The 26,245-nt window shown below is 41.9% G+C and overlaps 1 protein-coding gene across 1 annotated transcript in view; it reads left to right on the top strand.

Annotated features, from left to right (window-relative positions):
* si:ch211-26b3.4 (connector enhancer of kinase suppressor of ras 2) overlaps positions 1-24,911 on the top strand; it is a 63,873-nt gene extending 38,962 nt beyond the window's left edge. Inside the window, exons 9-24 of the mRNA XM_062425413.1 lie at positions 2,673-2,819; positions 8,971-9,098; positions 9,323-9,534; positions 10,815-10,901; positions 11,704-11,912; positions 14,927-14,964; positions 15,074-15,116; positions 16,840-16,888; positions 17,580-17,752; positions 18,625-18,698; positions 18,833-18,904; positions 21,022-21,092; positions 21,285-21,385; positions 22,041-22,791; positions 24,323-24,585; positions 24,702-24,911. Coding sequence (XP_062281397.1) covers positions 2,673-2,819; positions 8,971-9,098; positions 9,323-9,534; positions 10,815-10,901; positions 11,704-11,912; positions 14,927-14,964; positions 15,074-15,116; positions 16,840-16,888; positions 17,580-17,752; positions 18,625-18,698; positions 18,833-18,904; positions 21,022-21,092; positions 21,285-21,385; positions 22,041-22,791; positions 24,323-24,585; positions 24,702-24,911 — 2,628 coding nt within the window. The remainder of the gene's footprint in view (positions 1-2,672; positions 2,820-8,970; positions 9,099-9,322; positions 9,535-10,814; positions 10,902-11,703; positions 11,913-14,926; positions 14,965-15,073; positions 15,117-16,839; positions 16,889-17,579; positions 17,753-18,624; positions 18,699-18,832; positions 18,905-21,021; positions 21,093-21,284; positions 21,386-22,040; positions 22,792-24,322; positions 24,586-24,701) is intronic.
* Positions 24,912-26,245: the final 1,334 nt, after the last annotated feature.

Raw genomic sequence — 26,245 nt, 5'->3', positions numbered from 1 at the left:
AGCTGCGTGTTATCTCTCTCCCTCTCTCTCCTCAGGGTGACAGTGCAGATCGCACCCTGCCAAGCTCCCAGCTCCAACCCCTCATTACTCCCTCAGCTAGACCCTCACCACTCTGATCCCTCACCCTAGGGGAGGAGATAAGCAGAGGGAGACAGAGGTGTGTGTGTGTGTGTGTGTGTGTGTGTGTGTGTGTGTGTGTGTGTGTGTGTGTGTGTGTGTGTGTGTGTGTGTGTGTGTGTGTGTGTGTGTGTGCGGGAAAGGGAGGGGGTGAAGCAGTCAGGGGATGCCGGGATGTGGCAAAGCTGGGAGAGTGGGGCGAAAAAGGGAGGAGGAAGTAAAGAGGGACTTAGGGAGATGAAGAAGAGGATGAAAAGAAAAGGAGGGGAAGTCTCTAGTCAATATCACTCTTTTTTTCCCAATCCTAAATCTAGCTGCTGAGGAGGAAAGATGGATACACACTACCAGCAAACTCTGTCAACATTACGGCTGATAAGTTTATCTAGTGAGGCTCCACATCTAAAAATTAGATTAGTGTGAATATTGAATGAACAAATTCCATTACATTATAGAATCATTATGTAGGCCTATCCCACGTATTTAGCAACAGTGCTGCCTTCATGTCTATGCATGAGCTTCTGTTTGCGACCCACTTCAAAACAGGACTTGTGGTTTTTAGCTCAGCTTCTCTTTTGAGGTAAAAATTGTGGAATTTGCTCAAATAACAAACTGATTGTTTGAAGAGGCAACATAATTATGTGGAGGTAATAGCATCTGGGAAAATAATGAAGACCCCTGGGATTTGAAAAACCTCTCCAGCAGCAGTTTATGCTCTATTATTATTTTTGGTAGGTCTCTCCATGTTTCCCTCTGCTCTTTGCATATTTGCATAACAGAACAGTTCTAAACTGGCCTGGTTAAGAAAGGTTTTGTGCTTGCTGTTAGCATACACTGCGAGGTTGGGCATTGTTTTAAAAGTTTTGATACTAGTGCTGATACAATACCTGTATTTCATTAAAACTGATTTGAGAGCTTTCACTTTCTTATCTGTCCAATTAATATGAAGCTATAGCATAGCCCCCTGTTAGATGGATTTTTACCTTTGGACCAAGCCAGGTTGGCTGTTTTCCACCTGCTTCCAGTCTTGATGCTAAGCTAAGCTAACAGGCGGCTTTAACTTTTTTTTTTTTTAACTATCCACAAGAAAAAAAAAAAGTAGAACGATTCTTTTGAAAAAAGAAGCAATGTGGTAAACACTATTTGTCTAGACGCAAACTGCTGTTTAAGAACTTTCCTTTCTTGTTGAAATTGTTAACAAGATAACACATTTGACAGAGATTCAAGGCCAGCTTTTGGTACTTGAATGTTTTGAACTCACTGACACATTTCACTAGGTATGTTTGGTTTGATTCTTGAAAAATGAATCTGCAATTGTACAATTTGTTCTGATAAATCAGAGGAAAGTTGAATCATGTCAGTCCTTATCAGTACTCGTGTCCATGCGTGCCATTATTTTTGTCTTAGTAGGCAGAACAGCACAGGACGTACAGTACAAACATACTTTCATCCAGCCTTTTGTTGCTGGTGAACGCTGGCTGAACCCAGAATCCTGAACTGGGCCAAAGAGAACAGGAAACACGCTAAAGGCTGACACAGGCTGGTCATCATTATGTCAGGAATAAGGTCAGAGCAGTTGTGTGTGTGTGTGTGTGTGTGTGTGTGTGTGTGTGTGTGTGTGTGTGTGTGTGTGTGTGTGTTTGTGTGTGTGTGTGTGTGTGTGTGTGTGCGTGCGTGCATGCGGTGGCCTCTGCGGACACACACAGTAGCTGAGACCAGTGTAGCCAATCAATGGCCTGACGAGTGCAGCGAACTCTGGAGACAGGCCGGCCGGAACCACAAGGAAACACTGCAGTCAGCACTCCTCTTTTACTCTTTTACCATCTCTCTCTTTCTCGCAGCTAAACCATCCTGACTAAGCCATTATTTACTTTAATATGACAGTGTTTGCAGAACAGTGGTACTGGGTCAGTGTGGTGCATAGTCTTGCTGTATTGATACTTATGAAGTGTAATGACTGGATTGGTAGCTGAAGCATGGTGAAGCAGCTGATGGATGCATCTTTACTAGTGACATCAGCATTGTGTATGACATAAAAAACACTGTGAATAATAAGAAGCACTCAGAGAGCACATTCATCAAGGATGCACAAACATTTATTAACTTCAAACTACACATCTTGATGGATGGTCCAGCTGATTTATACATGGTGTCCATGATTCTTGGAAAATACCCAAATCCTCTTAAGGGTGACCTACAACGATGTTTAGTGTCCATTGTGCAAAATTTGAAGTGAGTACCTTGAAAAACAGAGTCATGCCAAAAAAAAATGGAATCATGTTGCCACTTCTATAATCTAGATTTGGTTACAAGTGCACAATGTATCTAGAAGAATTTGGTAACCACAGTGTGGCCAAACTTGTCTGTTTAGAACCAAAAATCCCCCCCCCAGACATCACATATGGGAGCAGAAGATTTGTGTGTGTGGTCAGTTTGCACATTTTTGTGCGTGGTGGTTTTCCTTATCAGATTCGGTTGCTTCCAGTGCACTATGTACGACGTGTGTGCAGTGGTTTGCAGCAGTTGTTTCGGCAACCCGGTGTGTGTGTGTTCCTCAGGTCGGCTGGCAGCTGAAGAACCTGGTCAACGCTTTGAGAGAGGACCCGTGCGGAGTCATCCTCACATTGAAGAAAAGACCCCAAAACACCCTGAGCTCCACGCCGGCTCTGCTCAGGAACGTCCGCTGGAAACCACTGGGCCTGCAGGTAAATATCGGAAACACAGGGTTTAGAAATTGGAATGGATTCTTTAAATGGAGCTTATTTACTGCATTATACCAGAATGACTCCTGCAAACACAACCCAAGCTACACACTACACACACAAGCTCATTATATCTAATTAAGTACATACAGAGGGACATGTTGGCAAAATACTTTTGTTTAAGCTGCACAATTTGTCACACTTTACTCTCACTCTTCTTCTGTGCGTATTTTTGTGTGATGTTCAGTTGAAGAATACACTAATTACGGCTCGTTCACTAGCCTTCTCTGTGTTGATTTCCTGCATATATCATGGTCTTTTCCTTCAGTTGTTCACTTCTTGGCTCACTGAAATTACATAAAATAAGAAAGACAGATACAAACACACATAAGTTATGATCAGTTAGTGCAAATGTGGTAAAAACTGGTATACTAATATTCACAACACATTACATTTTGGAAGGCTAGATGGGTCATCCTGCAGCCATGGGCAACTGCCTACCTGAGAACTGATCCTTGTCAATTCTCACTTTCTAGTGAACAGGAAAGGATGTAAAATGATTCTTTTTCTCTGTTCTCCTCCCCTCTGTTCTCGTCTCTGTTCTCATAGTCACATTTTTCTCTGGTTTCTTCTGGTTTATTTATTTTAATCATGTTCTGCTGTAATCGTTTTTGCATTATTCGTTTTTGCACTCTTACTGGTCTGTCTCTTACTGTTTTTTGTGGGCGGAAGGATCAGGGACCTTATCGATTAAATCACATGCTTTAGGATAATTTTGAATAAAGGGTTTTAACTAGTGCTTACATGTTAACTTATTAGATAGATATGATAGTCTCAAGCCAGCTAGCCTTGCTTGAGTCCTGCACTCTTCATATTGGTCAAATGCTGCATACTGGATCAACATTGCTCTATTTAATGTTGTTAATGCAAGCTTTTTAGCAACAACTTATCTTTTCCTTAACCATACAGTAGGCTATCTGGTCAGTGTAGAGTAAATGGAAGCAAATGTGAGCTCTCTCTTCCGCCCGTCTTGTACATGTAAATAAGCACAGTTTTTGTAGTTTTATGGTTAGGAGTTGTGGTACTCGCAGCACTATGTAAAGAAAGCTGTGTTGCACCTTGAGCTTTATCTTTGACTCACTCTCAGCTCTGTTTTTACTGCCCACACTCTGCTTTCTCCTACTGGCATTTGAAACAAATGTTTTCAAAGGGAACTTGTCCACTGTTTGACCTTGCATCAATCCTCCTGTTGAGCATTTCAACAAATGTCTTATTTTTACAGCCTGCCGTACTGCTGGCACAGTTCAAAACCATTCACAAATGTGTCAGTAGCCTTGTTTTCACCTACAGCATATTTTATTTGGATACAGATAAGGAAAAAAATGAAATAGTAGAGGAGAAAAATAGCTTATTAAATAGAATTTCTTCCATTCGTCTGTTTTAGCAGATATTTTTGTGGAATAATGTAAATGAAATAATATGGCCTTATCATGAACTATAGTATAGAGCAACACAAGGTCACGGAATGTCCAGACTCTCAGACAGTCACATCTTCTGATTCCTGATTCATTCAACCTTTGCCCCAAAGGACATTTTCTTTTCAAAAACGACTAAATTTTTCATGTACAGTACATCTAAAAGGTGAAATGCGTGTGTGAAGGCTTACAGCTCACAGCTGGGTGTACATGTTTCATTTGAAGGAAAAAACTTTGTAAATCCATCATTCTTTTAAAGCCAAGAGAAATCACTCAACAGTTTTTGGTTCACAAAAAGAACAAGTTGTGCCGAGAAGGACGCAGGGGTGAGGCGAGGGCTAGTCTGATGCTGCCTGAGTACTTTGTGAAGCGGCGACTGTCTTGTCAGGCCCCTGTGTTCCACGGATGCTATTTTTAACCTTGCATCAGGCTAATTCATTTACATGCTACATGCATGCTTTGATCTCTGCTTGGTGCTCGGCTGCTCTTTGGCTTTTTCTCTGTCTTTCTTTCTTTTCTAAATAGGTCCTCCCTTTTCCCCTTTCAGTTTTTTTATCCTTCCCCTCATTGTCTCTTCCAGCATCTCTGGATTTTTGTTGTTCTTTTAAAGCAACTGTTGTCTGTATTTCGGGTTTTTTCTTCATCTGTCAGCATAGATACAGTATACATGTATGTGTGAGTGCTAGCATGAACATGGGTACATGAGACTCTTGAGCAGTTCAGTGTTTTTGGTGAATATGATTTCATTATGGCCCAGAAACTATTAAAACCCTGTAAAGACCAATTTGACTTCTAGCCTGCCGCAGCTTCATCTCTTTCTATAGCAGCCTTGTTAGATCATCGCTCTAAGTTGGTGCCATGAGCTTATTGTTATATGTGCTATGCACAACAGCAGAGGATTGTGGGAATGGTTTTGCGAACTCCGAGTGTTCTACCCTGATGGGCTGCTAAGACACAAACGCACCGTGAGCAGCCAGATCAGAGCGCAAAGATATCTGTAGGAGAAGAGAAGAAAGGAGTGTTTTAGATTTGTTCTCTCACAGAAAGACTGGAGCTCTTAATTATTCATAAGCAACTACAGGCGGCTCCACTGGCTCTGAAACAAGAGCTGCTACTCAGCAAATGCTGGAGATAATTCACTGAATCCAAAATATCCTGCTAAACAGGCTGTGCTTGTGTGTGTGTGTGTGTGTGTGTGTGTGTGTGTGTGTGTGTGTGTGTGTGCGTGCGTGCGTGTGTGTGTGTGCTGAGGTGGGTGGGTGGGTGTGTGCACATTTCTAAGCATGGCCGTATGCATGCTTGTCCATCTGTATGTGTCGGAGCAAGTGTGTTTCTGTGCATGTCTGTGCACACATGCAGAGAGATGTTTTCCGTTATCAGTCCCGTTGCTCCTTTGAGAGGCGAAGGAACTGGGTCACTGCACTCTGTAAGCAAGGCTTTGGATGCATACTGTACGTACCCACTCCCAAACAAACACACATACAAACAAATGCGCGCTCATACCTCTAAGCCTGGTTTTGGAGGATGAACTGTACGGCTGTGAAGTTTAGCCCAAATGTGGCAAACATTCAGCTGGATTATAACTGAATCCACAAAGGAAACAATTTATCTCTACAAATTATCATGTGATTCCAGCCCCAAATCCCTCTATGGCAGCCTTCTTTATTCCACTAAATAATGGCACATCTCTCTCTCTTTCTCTCTCTCTCTCGCTCTCTCTCTCTTTCTCTCTCTGTTTATGTCTGTGTGTTTGCATGTGTGTCTGTCTATGTGTGTGAGTTGCCAATGTAAGAGCGGAGGAAGAGCAATTTGATGATCCACTGTAATTACAATACTGGCAATGATTTTCACAAATAACACTAGGATTACTGTGGAGCTACATGCAAGCATATAGTATGTGTGCTGCCCTGCTCCTGCAAAATGTATGTAGGGAGTCATTTCACATGTGACTGAAGGCCACATCTGCGTCCACATCACAGGTCACTTCAGTGGTGACCCCGCTTTTATGAATCTGTTGTATGTTTAGACATATAAATAATTACTAGTTGTAAATGCCTGCTATTTTAGGCAACATGTATTGGCTGGTTATGTATAATTGATATGTTAGCTGAATGGGTGAGTATGGGTATAGCTTGTTTGACATCTTAGTTATATTCCTTTGTTCTATTTTTGTGTTAGTAGCAATAGTTTGGACACAATGTTGCCAAAGCAACTTAAAATCACTGACATCATTTAAAGGATGTATTTGCTCTATTTAAAGCTGTAAATTGGGGCGGCAGAATGGTTGTCATTTGTCTGGATATCAATAAGTGTTAACTGTTGACAATACAGTCTCACCTCACGGTTCATTTAATAGCTGTTCTGGAGCTTTATGGCAAATGATCTGCAGATGCAGTTTCAGGCTCAACTTTTAAGACAATAGAAGAACTCAGAAAAAGGTACATTTGAACATATATAATTCATTGACAACTGTCCTAACTGTCTGCTGATGAAGATCATGTGATATGATTTAAAGCTCTAGAACAGCAAGCCTACTAAATGGACCTTGAGATTGTTTTGTCATCTGGTGTTTCCAATATTGAAAATGAACATTGAAGCTCAGTAATAAAAACCTGCACTTTAATATATAAGTAGGACAGGGTATCGGTACTCGATACCTTTAAGGTATCGACCGAAATAAATCAATACTAAAGTGTGGCTACACTACACGCCTGTTACACCAGATAAAAGCAAGTGCACAAAATGTGTAATGTGTATCGAATGAAGTCATCAATTGGTATCTGTATCATTTTAAGGGTACTTGGTTTAGTACTGGTATTGTAATACCCAGCTCTATATATAAGCACATGAATTTTCGTCTTGCATGCTTACTGTTTTTATGTTTGTCTTGATTAATTACAACCGGACCAGTAAAAGATTCTGGACTTCCAGGACTGGACTGTGGGCTGATTGGTTGTTTGAGCATCTGGTTAGACATCATTGATTGTTGTAGCTATTCTCTCTGCTGTAAAATGTTTCACTCAGTATGTTGCTTACAACTCTTTAATAACCAAAATGAAAGGTTACTTATAAAAAATATTTTTTTTATTTCATAATTAGATTTTTTATCTTTTGATCTTTGGTAATTTGATAAAGTCAGTTTATCATTCAGTCTGACTTTTCACGCTGATTTTGTACTTTTTAGTCCCTTTTTAGTTATATATCATGTTCATCACATTGGAGTGTGTGTGTGAGTTGGCATGTGTGCATGTACAGTCAGTGCATTGGGGAATATTGGTCTGGGTTAGGGTTAGTGTGTGAGCAGTAGATTTTTAGATATTTTGGAGTGGACGCAGCAGGGGTCAAATGGTTTAAGTGCTGTTTTAACAGCCTGGGATTTTGCCCGCTGTGGAAGTCCCATCTCTCAATACTTCCACCCCCACCCCCCTCCCCTTCCCCTTTTTCATGCAGGCAGCAGTGGGCTGTAATCACGAAATTACTGTTTTCACTCTCAGCTCCAGTCACCACACCGCACAGCTCTACCGCCTCACTCTCCCTCTCCTGCACTATTTCCCTCTGTCTCTTTTTCATTGTCCTATTTCCTTTTGCTCTCTTCTATCGTTCTCTCTCTCTCTCTCTTTCACGTCCCTCTCTTTCCACCCCGTCTCCATTATTTATTGTGAAGCCGACTTACTGTAAGCTGCCTTCAGAAAAGAAAGAGTGTGTGAGAGAAAGAGATGAAGAACGAGACAGGGCCTGGGGATGGAGGTAGTGGAGGGGGGTGGTGGAGGGAGTGTGGGGAGGGGGATGAGGGGCGGGGGGGAGTTTGGAATATGAAATGAATTCGTCTAATGCACTGCTGATGAAATGATGAAACACTGGGTTTCCTTAATGAGAACGCTGCCTGCCTCACCATCGCTCGGGCTCTGTCTGTTTATCCATTCTGTCCACACTCGCATCTCCTCTCTAAAATGGAGAGTACTCCTCAGACGTACAGTAAAACACTCCATTTTTCGCAATCTGTAAACCTCTTTCTCCAGGAGAAATTGCCAGCGTAAGCTACGTATTTGTCACCCCAGCTGTTCCAGCTGAGAAGAAATATAATTCATTTGAAATTTGAGTTCCCATGACATCAGAAGTGAAGTAAATGAATCTACATGTCCCTGAGTCTGAGCTGAGGTATAGGAGGCCATGCTAGCTCTCCTCTGTCCTCTCCGTCTTCTGTAGCACAGGAGAGAGGAGAAAGTAAGAGAGAGAGTAGGGTAGAGGAGAGGAGGGGTTGTCATGGGAACAGATATGGAGAGCTCTGTGTGAGTGAAGAGGCTTGAGACAAAATGACAGAATAGTGAAGCGATTGAACGTGGGAGAGGCTGCACAGTCAGACAGATATTTAAAAAAAAATAAGACAACATACACAACATGGCAGCTCCATGGAAATAATGCTGTTTTTCGTGATTCAGTGCTGGCTGCAATACAACAGGAGAAATCACAAATAAAAGGTTCCCCTCCCTCATAACTCTATAAACTGTGTGCTTGTTTGTTTTTCTCCGTGAGGTCGGTAGGAAGAGGGGAAGATCTAATGCTGAGTTTCTGCAGGTTGTGCTCTGCAGATCCCCTCACCATCTTCCAGTTATAACACAATGGAAAGTTTCTAAAGTAGAGTCATCTTCTCCTTCTTTCTGTCCTCTCTCTTCTTTCAGCCGATACCCACCAGCCCCACCAGCACCTCTCCTACACCCGTCGGAACTTTGGGAATGTCCAAAATGGATGCCCCGAGCATGCAGGATGTCTATATCCTTTCTCCTGTTTCTGGACTCTACAGCACCAGGTCCCACGCTTACACACACACACACACACACACACACACACACACACACACACACACACACACACACACACACACACACACACACACACACACATACACACACACACACACACACACACACACACACACACACACACACACACACACACAGATGTTTGATAGTAATCATTGTGCTGATGATAACATTAATGGTGACGCTGATGACGCTGCTGCTCTCTCTCCAGGGAGGAGATGGGTCTGATGTCATGCGACGACATCAGCCGGTACAGCGTGAGCTCCCAGTCGGGCTCCAAAGGTTCAGAGGCGGTTAGCTACTACCTGGATCAGGACAGCGGTCAGTACTTCTCTCTGCTGGAGGGAGACGGACCTCCAGGGTCTGACTACGACAGGGGCCGCAATACAGGGGTTCGCCGGCGGGACAAGACCCCCACTCATGGTAAGATGGAAACAGAGATTTCATGTGGAGCAGGAATGGGTCCCCGGACTTGTGCTTGTGTGGAAGTACAGCACGTTTTCTCCCACCAGTGTTCTCACCTTTTTATTTTGACCTTTTCCTCCTTATGTGTTCATCACTCGCTTCATGGCTCTGCTTCTTTGTGTCTTTATCTTGGGTACACACGTCCTAAAAACACTGATCACATGGCGAAAGGGTCAGTCCAAAAACACTGTCTTCAGCTCCTTGTCTGCCCCACCACCTGTGCGATCCTCCCACCCCCACCCCCACCCCACCCCCTTCCTTCCAAGACAGTTAACACATTCTGTAACTTCATGAGAGACTCTGAAGGGGTCACTATACGTGAAAGGCGAGGGTCCCTTGACTGCAACAATTAACACATTTTCGAACAGACTGGATTACCAGCAGGGCAAATCAGGTACCTGCAAAGTATTCTGGTTAGTTTAGAAAATGATTCAAATGTAATAATCAATAGCAGGAAATTTTACGTAAACACAGGCTTAATAAAGACTGCCAACTAGCCAACATCACACCTCGTTAGTTAAATCTTGTATTTTACATACGTTTTATTGTACTTGTACAAAAAGGGGATAGAGGTCAAGTAACATGTCCACAGATAGAAGTTGGACAGTGCTGTGAAGTGATGTTACTACATCTTTCACACTGTTAATGCACAGGGCTACCAACTTAGATTTTGAGGTCAGGGCTGGTGGGGTACGTCCAACTTTCCAAGTTGGAGATCTGACTTCAGGGGGCGTTCTAGTAGACATTTCAGGCTGGGAACTCAGAAACTCCAGCTTCAGAGTACAACTGGAACGCACCAAAATGACCCAAAAAAACAGTGATCCAACAAGGATGAATGTAGTGAGTTGACTTAGAGAAATAACTGGTAAATCCAAATAGCCTATTTTTTTTTAACAAAATTGATAAGTGTTACACTGCTATTAGTGCCTTCTTCTGCAAGTTGGACAAGTTAACTCACACTACCAAACAGAAAGCAGCAAACATCAACACAACATCAGACTGAATGATAAAGTAAAAAGGAAATACTATAGCTTGAACCTGAAATTGCAGCCAAGTGACCCTCGCCTTGCATGTCACAGCAGTCCCTTGAGTGCCTCCCGTACCTTCCCCCTTGCCTGCACACACCTTCCCTCCCTCTCACCTGTCCACACGTCCAGCTGTCTCGGTCACCGTCACCGTCACCCCACCCACCCCCACCCCCCCTAGCCGACTCTCTGATTGCTGATTGGTCGTTCCAGGTGACCTCAGACCTGTTTCCATGCCTCCCGAATATAACTGGATGGCCGAGGCCAAGGAACCAAGCATGGGCAAGAGAGGGAGCCGAGGTACACACACACACAAGTACACACAAACACAGGCCCTCACACACTTAAAACAAGTGGGTTGGGCTGGTGCCGTGCTTTCCTCCATACTCAGCTTAACACATTTCAGCTCATCCTCTGGTTATCCATGGTGGTGTGATTGTGTAAAGGATACATATCTGCCAGGTATGTATCTGACAGAGTGACAAATAAACATAAATGCAAGGAAATTGCATTTATACAGCTGCTCTGGAAATGAGGGTGTTTCTATGTCACCAATTCTAACCAGCTCAACCGTTTTGCAGCGAGCCTCAATCTGTATTCAACCGAGGATCCTCCAATCTACCATCAGAAAGTCTATGAATAACATTAAAGCACAATACTACTGTCGGGGTCTGCCTTTCTTTCTTTCTCTCCTTCTCTTTCTCTCAGTCACTTTTTAGTTTTTCACATTTAAGTATATGGATAATAAACAAATTAAGTGGGAAGCTTTTTCTGTCTGGAGCTGAAGCAGAAGAAAACTTTGTGTGACTGACAGGATTTAGCAGTAGTTCTCTCCAAATCAGCATAATCATTGCAAACAGATTTTCTGTATGTCCCCAGCTGTAGATCCCTATCAGATACTACAGCTTTGAGGCAGTTTTATCCCTTTCTATTGGGTTTTTTATCTATGAGGGTCTATTCATCCTCATCAGTTTATACTCTGGGGTTCTCCTCGACTGTACGCTATCTCCACCACGTCTGTGGATTTCCTCCCTCTGTTGTGCGTTCTGTTGAGCCTGTCCATCATCTAACTGCTCCATCCGTCCACCCCTCCTCCCCACAGATTCAGACAACTCCCTGCTGCGTTACCTCAGCGACGACAAGATCCTGGTGATCGAGGAGGAGCCCGAGGGTCCGGGGAGGGAAAGCCGGCGGGATTCCACCAGACGCTCTCGGCGCAAGAGCCGCAATCCCAGCAGCCCTAGCTTTCCCATCAGCCCCTCTATGCTGTCCTCCACACTGCGCCTAGACCAGCCACCCGATGCTTTGCCTGTATGAACACAATCTTTTAAATCAATTTTTTAAACAATTTTTATATGTTACTCATCTGTAAGTTGTCCCCAAGGGGTAATTTGTCTTTCCAACAGCAGTCAACGAATAATCAATCAATCAAGTGCACAGTAAAAGAAAATTGCATTACTACTCATCTGCTCCGGGGTTTTGCAATGCTGGTTGTTATTAATCAAGTATCAAGTCATCATTATCAGTAAAGCCTGCCTTAGCTACTCTATCACAGGCCTGCAAAAGCCCAGATGTATGGAAAAATATTTCAAAAATGTATCTTAAACCCCAATATACTTTATCTGATTTATGTATAGATGAATGTTTGGAACTAAACAGTATAACAAAACTGTATGATGTAAAGTTAATTTGTTTAAGCTGAAATAACAAATAACACATAAGTGGATACCTTGACTTATTGATGTGTCTCTTAATCAATAACTGAAAATCAACTTGCCAATTTTACTGTATTTAAAAATATTAATGATGTAGACAACTCATAAACAGCATAAATCATTCTCTTCCAGGTGCCAATTTTTTAAAATTATGCCTTAAAGTCCAAAGGAAATTAAATTGTTTCTTTGTCTGGTACAGCGTACATATCTGCATGTCCTGTAGTCTTCTTTAAGAAAAAGCAGACCAAAAGAGAGACATTTTATTTTATATTTGCTTTGGGTTTCATGATGTTGTTCCATTACCCTGTTTACATGCAGCCATAAATCTCCTCATTTTAAACCAAATAATGAACCTTACAGAAAAGAAACAAATGATAACTTATATAGTATTGAGGGACCGTGTTTTCATGGGATATATTGAGAACCAAAAATAGGATATACTTGTAACTGCAACTGGCAACTGAGGCGTTTACAAACCGTGACTTGTATAGAAAATATCATTCCATGTGCACAAACAATTTGGACAGAGCCTCTCTTGAGAATACTTAATATCTGACAGACACAGGTGGCAACAATAAATAATAACTGAACTGATTAGTCAACAAGGTTTATCTTTTGCAATTGCAAGGATGAGAAAAATGGAAAAAAATTTAAAACAGTCTTACTGTACACCTTTAGTAAAAAACGTGAAGATGAAAAGTCTTCATTCACAGACCGTTGTCATTTAACTGATCAAAGAGTGAACTGAAAATAATTCCTCGTGAATTTTTATCTTTCTTAATCTCATTATAAGTAGATTTATTGCTTTTAATTAGTGTCACCAAAACCCTCTTGATGACTTTCATCCTGATTGTTTTCTTTAGCAAATTGAAACAGTTACTATACATCTTACACTCACTTACACGTCTTCCTTCATCTCACAGATTCTGTCTGTGTCCTTACTCACAAAGGGGAACTGTCTGTGATTGCAGGATAGGTCACGGTGTTTTACAGATTCACACACATTGTTGTTTGTAGAAGAGACCAAGGAGAGTGAGGATGATCAGTGTTACTGCATAGCTGCCAGCTTCATGGATTATGACAATGACAGTGACACTTTCAAACACGCCCCTCTGTAACGTTCTTGTTGTGATTTTCTCTCGTGCACAAACGAGTACGTGCGTGTGCACACACACACACACCCACAGGTATACAACACACATACACACACACACACACACACACTAGCACAGAGGAGTGCATTTGTATGCATGGTAACCATCTCACGACTCATCCTAACTCATCCTAATATCCCCATCTCCTCAGACACGCCTGATTCTAAATAGGAGTTTATTCTGGACAAACACACAGACACTGACACACATACACACACACACACACACACACACACACACACACACACACACACACACACAAACACGTATCCCTGTGAGTACGTGTGTGACTCAGCATCAGCCAGTCCAATTACAAGCGCGACTGACAGACTGTGCTTAAAACACGATGCACACACACACACACACACACACACAAACAAACACACAGCGCTGTAACAGCTTAGCTCACACCAGCCCTCTCTAACCCTCTCAACTGTGTGTTTCTCATGGTGGTGACTCATATCTATTCAGTGGCACATGAAGTATACTATCCTGCGCTAACAAGCATATGCTAACCTTAATGACCTGCTTGTTTCCTCTCTCTCATCCTCTCTGTATGTTCCTCACCATTAGTGTAACAATACACCTACATTTTGGGCAAATAACATGTTACATGAATTCCCAATGGACATTGAGATTTAGTAAAATGTATGCTAGTAACAATACACAGCGCTACATAACAGTAGCACAGTGGGCTTCTGGGCCGATGCCTAAAAGGCCCCTCTTGCTAACTATTATGACAAGATGCTTCTTTGTCAGGTCATCTTTAAAATTAAGATGCTTTTTAGAAGACTCTTCTCTAAAAAAAGAAATATTTAAGATTTGGTGCAACATTTGCTTTTACTTACTTACTTTGTTAGCTGTGGCCTAGTTTAGCAAAATAAATGGAAGCAGGGGGAACTGCTAACCAGTGCTAATCAAATACATCTAGCAGCTGAAGTCCAAAGTCATTTCAAAAGTATAGTTTTAAAACGGTACCCATCAGCTCCATTGTATTCTATCTTGTGCTTTTCATCTTAACAGGTTAACTTTTAATGAAATATAGGATAGTATCTTTAAATAGATGAAATGATTGAAAAAGAAAGAACATTAAAGTGACATCACTGCTAACTATATGTTATCCTTTCAGGTAAGAAGGCTTGTGTTCTTTTTTTCAGTCGTCTCTCATGTTATTACAGTCTTTTAGTAGTTTGTTTACTGTATTGACTTTTAGTTGGTGGTAAGTTCAGGCATGTTCAGATGTACAGTATGTATGACAGTATGTATGCACATTACCCATCATGTAAAACTGTGCATATGCTATACACAGCACAGGCAAAAACCACAAAACAGCACATAGACGATAATTACTATAATTAATTGTGTGTGTGTGTGTGTGTGTGTCTGTGTGTGTCTGTCTGTGTGGAGGGTTTTTAGAAGCTCTTTAATGAAGTCCTTTCTTTTCTCTGTCCATCAGCGGGGTTCGGACACACTGCGAGCAGACACAACAGACAGGTGGGTTTGTGTTTGTGGTTGTTTGTGGTTTGGCCACCTGCTTGGAATTGATGGAAGGACTTGTAAGAGTCGTCTGTGGTCACAGTCAATCCTGTCTGTCCTCCTGCAGGTACTCAGGCTCAGGAAGCTCAGGAGCGGCCTCCATGAGGAAGGTAGGGGAGCAGAGAGTGAGTCAGCTGGATTTTTCTTCTCCTTCTTCTTCTTTTTTTCCCCGATTAATCTACGCACACTAGGGCTGTGTCCGGAATCACTCCCTTATTCACTCATTCACTAGTCCCTATATAATAAACACTAAACAGTTCACTCAATAGTGAGCAGAAAATTAGATTTCAGACACTAACTAAGTAATAATAGTAATAAAGGCAAATTAACATCAGCTGTAGAGCCGTGCAACATAGTTTTCACATCTTTAAAATGTGGAGCATTGTGGGATTGTTCTATGGTGGAATATTTGAGGGCACTATATAGTGGATATATTTACACATTCAACATTCAGGTAAATGTAGTGCACTATAGTAAATAGAGAGTGATTTTGGGTGATTTCAGACACAGCCTAGCTCTTACTGTTAATCTGCTTCCTTTTTACACAATATCCTGTGGCTCAAAACCCCATTTTAATGAGGCGACAGAGGCCTCATAGTTACATCAACAATCTCCTAGCAACCGCATCCGCTGCTGTTACCTGGAGATTGATAGTGTCCAAATAACAGTTAAACTCACAGCCAGACAAGAAGAGGAGAGATAGCTGAGATAAGATCCATTCAGTACTGCAATAATTAAATTAAACATTAAAGTCAGGTGAGGTAAATTGGTTTCCATATTTAGGTTACTGTGACACAGGAAGCTGTGTTAGTCATTAGCCCTAGCGTCTCCTCCAAAGCACTACGAGTTGTAGCATATAGTGAGTCAGCTCAGTGGACTATAAACAGATATTTGTTTGTCTTTGTTACCTAGTTAAATAGCCAGCAGGCTTATTCAGCTATGTAAGTGTTAACATCTACTGTATAGCCACTAGGCCTACCCACAATAGCTTCCACTGGATACATTAGCCATTGTGCCATGTGTTAATTACAGTAATATAGACTGCTTGTTAACATGCTGACATAAAATTTGATTCTAAAGTGAGACTGTTTAACATTTGAAAGACAAATTAGCAATAACACTCATAAGAAATTGAAGGCATCCGTGTTTAATTCACATTCAGGAGTTGTGCTGCTATAGTCTTACTTGGTCTGTTATGACCAGCAGCTTATGGCAGCTGATTTTAGTTAATGTTACAAAACTTTAAATGGATATCGCAATAAGAGACATAACTGAATAACTTCATATGACACTCTTGCTCCTTACTTGTGCTGCTAGAGTATAAAGTAAACTCCTACATTTTAGCCTTTATCATGGCTTTTTGTGCCAGTTCTGCCATTGTCCAGAAAAAGTTATACAGCCTCGCTTTCCTACAGCATTGAAACTAAATTATTTTACATAGTCAGAATATAATTAGACCACAGTGGGTTAACCTCATTAACATTGCCTTTAAATACAGTTTGAGGAAAACTGAAATTATAAAATAAGTACTGAAACTTTTCTTGATGCATTTCAGCATTTTTAGATATTGATTTAAGAACATCTTAATATGATTGTGGTTTAGTTTCTGTGGTGGACAGCCTTCCGTTCTCCATTGCAGGTTGTAGGTCACTTCCTGGCTGTTGCAGCTTCAATATTGTGATCCCTCTGTGCCTGTAAGGGTCAGATTATGCTACAAAAGAAATGTATTAACATCTGCCCAGAAGGTTTGCCTGAACATGTCTTTTTCATAACTTTTTTTCTTTTATGTGCTAACATCTTTTTTTTCTCTTGCTCTCTTTCTTTCCTCTCTAGGCTTTCCATTACACCTCTCTAAGAACGAAACCCAAAAAGAGAAGTAAAGGTACACGCACATTCTCTCTTTGTATCCTCTGATGTATAATCCTTACAGTACTGCTAACATGTTACAATAATGTAGAAGAGCAGAGGAAACCTTTGCCCCTGACAGACTGTAGGTGCTGTGGCTGGTATGTTGACTGTAGTGTGTGACTGTATGAGGATGAAATGGTAAAAGGACAAAAGGAAAAAGAGCTGAGACATAATTGATGACATCATTTGCTGCCTATGTACTGTATATGAAAAGTCCAGATGCATAATACATGGGATGCAAACAACACAGTGCACACACAGGTGCAATAATACTGTAATTGCAAAATAGGAAATTAACATTTACAGATTTGTTTGCCAGCACCATCTGTGTTTTTTCCCTCATTTTCCTTGTCATGAACGATTGTTTGCCTTTTTTTGGGTTCTCCTAATTTATCACTGTTGCTGATAAAGTACTAGGAGTATTCTTCAGATGTGCAGAGGTGCAAAAAATGTGTGGGGGTTTGAAAGTTCAGATTACCTGCTGAATTGATAGGGAGACAGAGCTCACTTCAAACTATATGAGGCAGTAAGCCCATACAATTGGATTGAGCCTTAACCACTGAAATGCTGTATACATGACCACACTTATTATTTTAATTTTGTATAGTTCAGTTCCAAATGCTTTAGGAGTTCAACGTTGAAGTGGTTCTCTCGTCTCACCGCAGGTTCCCTCACTAGTGCCAGTCGAAGGAGAATCTCCTGTAAGGACTTGGGCCACGGTGACTGTGAGGGATGGTTGTGGAAGAAGAAGGATGCAAAAGGATACTTTACACAGAAATGGAGGAAGTACTGGTTCATCCTCAAAGAGTCTTGTCTCTACTGGTACACCAACCAGAATGTAAGTCACTCTACTCAGATATCAGTATGTCCTGACTTTCATTGTCAGAGCTGAACTCCCTGCATCTCCATTCAGTTTTCTTTAGATACAGATTAATAATACACATTTTTTAAATATTATATGTAAACATTATAACATCAAAATGACCATGTAACTGCCGTTGCATGTGTCTCCTTTTCACTCTCTTCCCATGTTAGCTGTCAGTCAGTCAGTCAGTCAGTCTGAATGAAGGCAAAATGAAAAATATATACATTTATCAAAAAGAAGAGATAGAAAAACTTGATCTACAACTAACATCCCATGAAACATAACCAAAAACCATAATCCTTACAAAACACACAAGACACTTTACACAGGCTTGAGAGAAGTAACACAAACTTGTGATGGAACATCTGAAAATTGAATTTCTATTGATTCATTAATTATTTTTAAATATTTTAAGAATAACTGTTATAGGAAAATGGCAAAAACAAACACTGACATTTGGGGAATGTCTTTCAGCATTCTTACCAGCTGATCTAATAAATGTATTGAAGGCCTTTTGAATACAAAACTCATTGTAAGACATGAATTATCGGAATATTTGCGAAATTATGATGAAAAATACAATTTACCATCACTCAAACATTAACTGTAAATGTTAGAGTCTGTTTCTTCAAATCACTTCCTCAGCTAATACAGTCAAATCTCATCCGTCTTACTTATGTTAAGTGTTGAGGAGTTTATCCCAGCCAATGTAAACAACATATGTTGCTTTCATACGCTTGACTAGAATACTACTATCCCAAATAAAATTGGTATATCAGGATGCGTGACATTTTGTTCTCTGTGTTGATGATGTACCACCACTCTCCATCTGTCTCTGCCTGCAGGATGAGAAAGCTGAGGGCTTCATCAGCCTCCCTGAGTTCAGAATAGACCGAGCCATAGAGTGCAGACGGAAATTGTGAGTGTCCCTCACATGTCGCCGAAATTATTAATCAAGCACATTTGCTCTAACCTGAACAACATGAATGCGCACAAAACTACCTTGCGTACACAAAACCACTAATCAGTCTTCTTCTCTCTGACTGGCTGCAGTGCCTTCAAAGCCTGTCATCCCAAAATCAAGAGCTTCTTCTTCGCCACAGATTGTCTTGAGGAAATGAATAGGTGAGTATGTGTGTGTGTGTTTGTGTGTGTGTGTTTGTGTATACGTGTCTTTGGGAGTCTCTTGAGTGTGTTTGTGTCTTAATGTGGAAAAGTCAGATGCTGGGGACATCACGTGTTCTTTCATGAATATTTTAACTAAGTAAACCAAGTTTACACAAGGCACGGCCCACCAACACAACACTGTCCATGAATAAGGCATGAACCTGGCCCTCTGTTGTTAAATGTAGAACTGCGTATGTGTGTGAATGTGTGTGTGTGTGTGTGTGTGTCACGTGTTTGCTCGGGTGAGAGAGAGATACCGTAGTGATAGTTGCAGGAGTGCTATCTAATGAGCTCTAATTATTCACACTTCTCCTCAATGACATGGGGAGATAATTGGGGGAGAATAATTAACCAGCTATATTTGACTTCCATACCGTGTTTGGAGGTGCATGTGTGAAAGCGCTGTTGCACCTATTTTTGTGTGCACTTGTGTTTATGTGTGAATAGGTTGGTGTTGGCAGAAGTATCAAAATACTTGCCGTATTTACATGTGGATTTTCCAGGCTTCTGGAGAGATTCATGTACTGTAGACTAAGAGCACAGAATAGCTTCTACAGACAAACAGATCATCAGAAACCGCATCGAAGGTTGAAGTGAAGGACATGATATAATTGACGCTTACTGTAAAACGATCAAGGAGAAGGCAGACATTATCCTCATGAGAAGATGAAAACCAACACGGATTGCGACTTTTTTCTTCTTATGTTTATTCAGACGGATGTTGGCCTGCGTGAGAATTTAAATTCACAAATCTGTTACTGGACTTTGTGGATCTTATTTCATGTCTCACCGGTACCTGAAACATATTTGGACTGAATGCCTGCTTAGTTTGTCTCTTAATACGGTCTGACTTCTGTATGCTAGCCTTTAGCCCATTGGTTCTTACACAAAGCTAAAACTTTAAAAACAGCTCACAAACATAAAAAGGCTACTTCATTTCCTAAAACAGCTGGGCACTGTAGTAATTAGGAAAAACGTAATTCAGACACATGAATACACATTTAGTGTTCTGGTGCAGTGATTCCCAACCTTTTTCCTTAAGGGACTCCTGTTTTACCATTGAGCTCATTAATGAGTTCACAGTGCTTACATCTAAATAGCCTCCTAATGATTTTTACATTTATCTTTACTTATATTTCTAGATATATACTGTATATATATGCAATATATGCAGTTTTAAAATAACCAGTACATCTAGTTAAGTTTTCTTCACAGAAATATATTAAATGCTCAAATTTCTTTTAAAATCAACCCCTCTTGATTTGTGACCCCCTCCCTCCTCCCCCATCATTCTTTGGTGACCCAGAGAGGGAATCACGACCTCCAGGTTGGTAACCAGAGCTCTATTGAATATGTATGATCCAAAGACAGTGAATGTGTAGTGGAGTGAAAATAAAATAAAATACAGAACCCATGTTCATTGTAATGAAAGAACATGTGACACAGTGTAAACACGTGGCTTACTGATGTGTTTTTAATAGTTTTTGGCTAACAATGGAGGTCGATGGCACAGAGGCTTTGGCTACACAGGCTACACAGTCTGTCATGGGGATAGTTTAAAATAAGAAAATGTTGTAATCCAAATGTGGAAGTTGCTTCCTGTAGGATGCACTTCCTAGTATGAGGAGTTCCAAGTTCCTCGTATACAGACTGGGCTTCTATTCTTAGTAGCGACCTTATTATTAGATGTCTGCTGAGAGACATGGGACAAGCCTGAATCTGCAATGGAGACAGACAGAGGGATTGGAGGAGGACAGGAAATGTGGATGGTTGTAGAGAAAGAACGCCATCTCAGTCTCTGAAGATTGTCAGTTCGCTGTTTCCGCATCCATCTCTCTAATTAACTCGCTGCTTTTGTCTCCTCATCAGGGGGATGGAGTCAGTTAGACAGATAACTGTTAAGAGACACCACTTGAATTATTCAGAGGGAAAGTTTTTTTTATTCATCACCTACTCTTTACCCAGTACAACTCATCTTTTTCTCTCCTTTCTCTCTAATTTTCTGTTTTCTGATGTCTGTCTCTTCTTACTTCTAATCCCTCACATATGCCTTTTCTTTTCCTTGCGTCCCATAGGTGGATGAACCGGCTTGGGTTGGCTGCTATTGGCTACACACCAGATGACAAAGTGCCACGCCCTGATGAAGGTGAGACGACTTGGCATGGCTCAAAATTACTCACTGTACTTTATCAATTCATTAATGAATTGAGTACATTTGTACGTGTGTGTGTGTGTGTGTGTGTGTGTGTGTGTGTGTGTGTGTGTGTGTGTGTGTGTGTGTGTGTGTGTGTGTGTGTGTGTGTGTCTGTGTGTGTTTTAAAAAAAAATCTTAAATCAGACTACTGGAGTGAGAGTGATCAAGACGAGGTCGATGGTTCGATGACACTCAAGCAGGAGGGACCCTCATCTCTCTGCGATACTTATCACCGCACACCATCAGTGAGTACAGACAACACACACTCAACATTTTCTTTGCAGGGTTTCATTCTGATAGAATATTTGATTCCTAAAAGCCCCACAGTTTTCAGAGCTGCATAGACCACAGAGCTCTCAGCATTAATAAAACATCAGAGTGTGAGACTATCTAGTTCGGTAAGCAGCCAAGACCATCACTTCTCTGTGTTCTGCTGCCAGCACGTGTTCACAATTTGACCTCTAGGAGGAGACAAATACCAATCCACATTCTCCTCTGGAAGACACAGTAATGTAACATTGACATACATGATTTTACTCATAGGATGTTTGGAGATGTGCAGTTAGGTACAATGGTACTGGCACCATTTTTCCCAGCTTAGCCATTCAACAGTCATGCTGGTCATTCCTGGAGTTGCTCATCTGCCATCTCATTGCTTTTTTGCTCTTTCGGTCTCCTTATATTTTTTGTACTTTCCTGTCCTTCTTTCTTCTCTTTCTGTCTCTCCTTCCTTGCACACCTCCTCCCTCTCTTTATACCCTGCTTGTTTTGCGGGTCACATTGTCCTTGTATCTGTTCTCACACCCTCACCCACCTTTCTGTCAACGTTTATCTGTCCCTGCTCACTCCTCTCCATACTAAACATCTGCGTCCACCCTACACTTACCCTTGGCCCTTCAGTCCAACTTCCTTCACAGTTATGACCAGTTGCCCCGCTCAGTCAGCTCCATGAGCCTCATGCGCTCCACTCCATCCCCACTCCCTCCACCAATGAGTGCCTCCACTTCCCCCATCCCTCCACAGATGGTCTCTTCCACGTCCCCTCTCCCTCCCCAGGTCAATTCTTCTAGCCCCTTCCCAGAGCCAAAGCACGGACGACATTTCTCCAGCGAATCCACACACTCCCACTCCTCGGCCGAGGACCAGCGTGGAGACGGCATGGGCATGGGCACAGGCACAGGGAGCACCAGTACCCACTCATCCGGTTGCCGCTCTTCCCATCGTGAACGACGCTCCTGGCAGGACCTGATTGAAACCCCTCTGACCAGCGCGGGGCTGCACTTCCTCCAGACAGCGCCAGGGGAAAGTGATTATGGCCTAATGGGGAGCATGGCCGGAGACATGGGGCTTTACGGAGGGATGGGCAGACAGGGCATGTCCCCGGAGAGACGTAGGCAGGCCACGCTGCCCGTACGGAGACACCACGCCGCAGAGAGGGACAGGGAACGGGACGGGCCCTTCCCTCTAGAGCGAGGCCCACACTCACACAGCCACACACACCGACGCTCACACAAGCAACGCAGCCAGAGTCTGCCCAGGAACAGAGACCCGAAGCCGGGAAAGCTGTTACACACCTCAGCTCATATGGAGGAGAGGAGTGAAGACGAGGAGGCGGAGGGGCAGGCTGCAGATATGCTCGAGGGTGAGGAGGGTAAGAAAATTACACACAGTTGAGAAAAGAAGCAGACACTTTAAAAGACATGCATAAAACGTCTGTCTTGCCTTCAGAGAATTGACTATTAAAGGTGCAATGGAATGGACTTGGCAGAAATTGAATATAATATACATAATAATAATAAAAAATAATCAATATAATAAACAATGGTGTTTTCATTACCTTAGAATGTTCTGTCTATTCCTACAGTAGCTCAGAATAGACAAAATAGAGGGTCTTGCACATTTTTCACAAGTTTTGCGGCCGCTGTCGGTTCTTCTACATATTTGAAAGGAGAGTGGGGGTGATATTCAGTTGGGTGCAATCAGCAACTTCACCATTAGGTGCCACTTAATCCTACACACTGGTCCTTTAAGGAACATATCAAAAACATTATGCCATTCAATGTGATTTCCTTAACCATATCTGAGAGCATACTGTATGTACTGCATCAATAGGGATCCAGGGTGAAACATTAACCTGTGTAGGTGGTACACAAGATATTGCGGTGGAGGAAACAAACAGAATAAATTTGTCGAAAATGCATTTTGGTTATAATTATATCAGCAGCAGTTCTCAACATGGGGGTAGTGTGATCAATCTAAGCGCTCGTGAGATGATAAAGGTATGAAATAAGAAAAAAATTATCTCTGCTAAACAATTACGTTGACAGAAACAATCTCACTAGAGGGTCCATTGAGTAAATTAGAAGTTGTCCAGTCTTTTGAATCACAACTTGGACAAGAAGTCCTCAAAGGGGACATATTATGCTTTTTGTGATTTTCTGTTGCTTTTTAAATATACAGTTACAATGTTGGATGTCTATATTAAACAGGTGCACAACTTGAGGTGCAATATTACCTGTATTCCTCCTCATAATTACATCAGATTGTTGGCACTAGCCCACTAATGGCCAGGTCTTGGTAGCCTTGTTGCATATATTTTGTAACCGATTCAGGTGTGAACATCTACAAATATAGATTATAAATGTTAATTTTGAGTACAGAAAGAGAAAAGAAGTGAAATCCCATTACTGTTGTTATTGTTTGCTGAGGGACAGTTTCTGGGAGCTGGCCAATCAGAAGAGAGTGGTCTCATCAGGAGGAGGACTTTCAAGGAACAGGAGCTACAACAGCCTGTTTCAGACAGAGGCTGAACTGAAGGGCTGCATAAAGGGCCAATATAAATTAAAAAATTAGTTTTTTGTATTGTATCACGTCCCCTTACAAGACCTCTGAAAATATGTACATTTGAACATTAATCACTAGGCAAACTCCATATGCTGATGGAGATCCTGTGATATAATGTAAAGTTCCAAACATCTACTGAATGGACTTTGTGGTAAGACTGTTTTGCTCAACTGCTGTTTCCAGCTCAAGAATAAACTTTGAACCTCAAAAATGATGTTTATTTTTTTGGAGGAGATATTGAGCCATATTGTTCGACTATATTTTTTGTTGTACATCCAAATGAACCTTACGGTGTCATACCAGTGACTGACTTACTGCTTCTCTCCTGGCTGTCTTAGACCTGCGGGAGTTGAGAGTTGAGAGCAGAGAGAGGAGGGTGTCTGAGGGACGGGAGCGGAGAGTGTCGGAAGGCCGTGAGCCGGAGACGTTGGACGGGCTAGAGCAGTTGTACCGGGCCCTGGAGCAAGCCAACGTGACAGCCCTAGGAGACCCAAAACCCTGTAGCAGGCAGGAGCTTCGGCGTTGTTTCACTCAGAGAGCCAGAGACCCCCTGCTAAATGACAGGCTGCACCGAGTCCGAGCCCTCCGCAGCACCTTGAAGGTAGCGCAAACAGAGGATTCTGTCTCCAACAAAGCAGAGAATTGGGGATTTTAAGAAGAAAAAATATGTATCAAGATTCAATGTGGTGATTCCATAATGTGTCCTTGCTCCCTCAGGCCAAAGAGTCGGAGCTGTCAGTAATCTGTGCCCTCCTGGAGGAACCTGGCCTGTGCTCCCAGACCTTCAGAGAGTGGAAGCAGTGGCACAGCGAGCTCTACTCAGACATCTGCCAGCTCAGCCCCGGCACCAACGGCCAGGATGACCTCTCCCCACTGGCCGCACCTCTCATGACCCACACACATTCCTTCATTGAGACGCACGTGTGAGGAAGAGAAGAGAAGCAAAGACTGAACTCGCATACATGCGAACTTCCACGCACAGACACACACACACGCACACACATACACACACACAGCTTTACATCAAAGTCCTTTCTCCTGATCACGACTCTGAGCACGCACCCTCACAAACAAACACACACACAGGAACACACATTGTATAATGTGTAAATATCATAGAGGGAACAGTCTGAGACCTGCGTGTATGAACTTTTGATAATCCTGAGGACCCCACAGGGTGCCTATTGCATGCTTGAACAGAAAGCATTAATCTTCCTTTGTCTATGGAACTCAGCATAAACTCCACACGCTTGTCAAGCAAAATGGGAAAAAACAGAGACTTTTTAACATGTTCGTTCCTTTGTATCCTCTTGGTTTTGCTATTTTTCTGGTTGATTTTAGGGGGCAGGGGGAGCTATGTAGCAGCAATACAGAGGAGAATCCTTTTCACCACAGCACTGTACTTTTTGTACTGATGAACTTTGCACCCAGAGCCACCAGTTCTCCCCCTTTCTCTCGTTCTCTGTTTTCTCTCACTGCATATCTCATTGATTTACAGGGACCTCACTGTTATTCCAGGCTGAGTTGACGGGACAGTGTGGGCAAAGTGAGGACAGTGACTTAAATGTAAGACTGTGAAAGGTAGCTATCAATGCTGGTTTATCTGTTTTAACCGTTCCTCTGGGAACCAATGAAAACAACCGTCACAAGCATTGAGAAACCAATTGTGCTGGCTAGATGCACACTACTTCAAACTGTGAACTGTTCAAAAAACACAATTTTATCTGCAGAAGGAGGCTCCTCTGATAGAGTGCAATTCTACCATTCAGTTTCTCTCTCCCTCTCTTTATTTTCTCTCTCTCTCGCTGTCTGTTTCTCATCATCTACTCCTTCTCTTTTCTTACCTTTTCTTTGTTTCTTCTCTCTCTCTAGTCGTCAAAGACTTGTGTATATGTGTATACTGCTGTGTATACTGATGTAAATGTTTGCGTTCCACTACCACTGTGATATGCTTCTAGAGGTAGCGGAGGGAAGACAGAGAGTATGTATTTGCGTGGGTGCAAAACTATTTTTTTTCCCTCTTTTCTTTTCTTAAACAGTGAATGCAAGAACTAGAGAGTTCTTTTCAAAGGAGTCACTCACTACAAAGAATGCACTTTCTATATCTCTATATCTCATTGGCTGCATCACAGGGTCTATGTCTCATCGGCCTCTTTACCATTGCTGTTCAAAATATCAGGTAAAAGCATTTGCCGTCTCATTTTCTAAAGATTTGTGTACAGTCTACAAATATATTTAAACATAGAAGAATATATAAATCT

The sequence above is a fragment of the Scomber scombrus genome, chromosome 9, assembly GCF_963691925.1.
Source record: "Scomber scombrus chromosome 9, fScoSco1.1, whole genome shotgun sequence".
NCBI classification, from domain to species: domain Eukaryota; kingdom Metazoa; phylum Chordata; class Actinopteri; order Scombriformes; family Scombridae; genus Scomber; species Scomber scombrus.
Note: the sequence above shows the minus strand (reverse complement) of the source record. Positions and strands in the feature narration are given on the sequence as shown.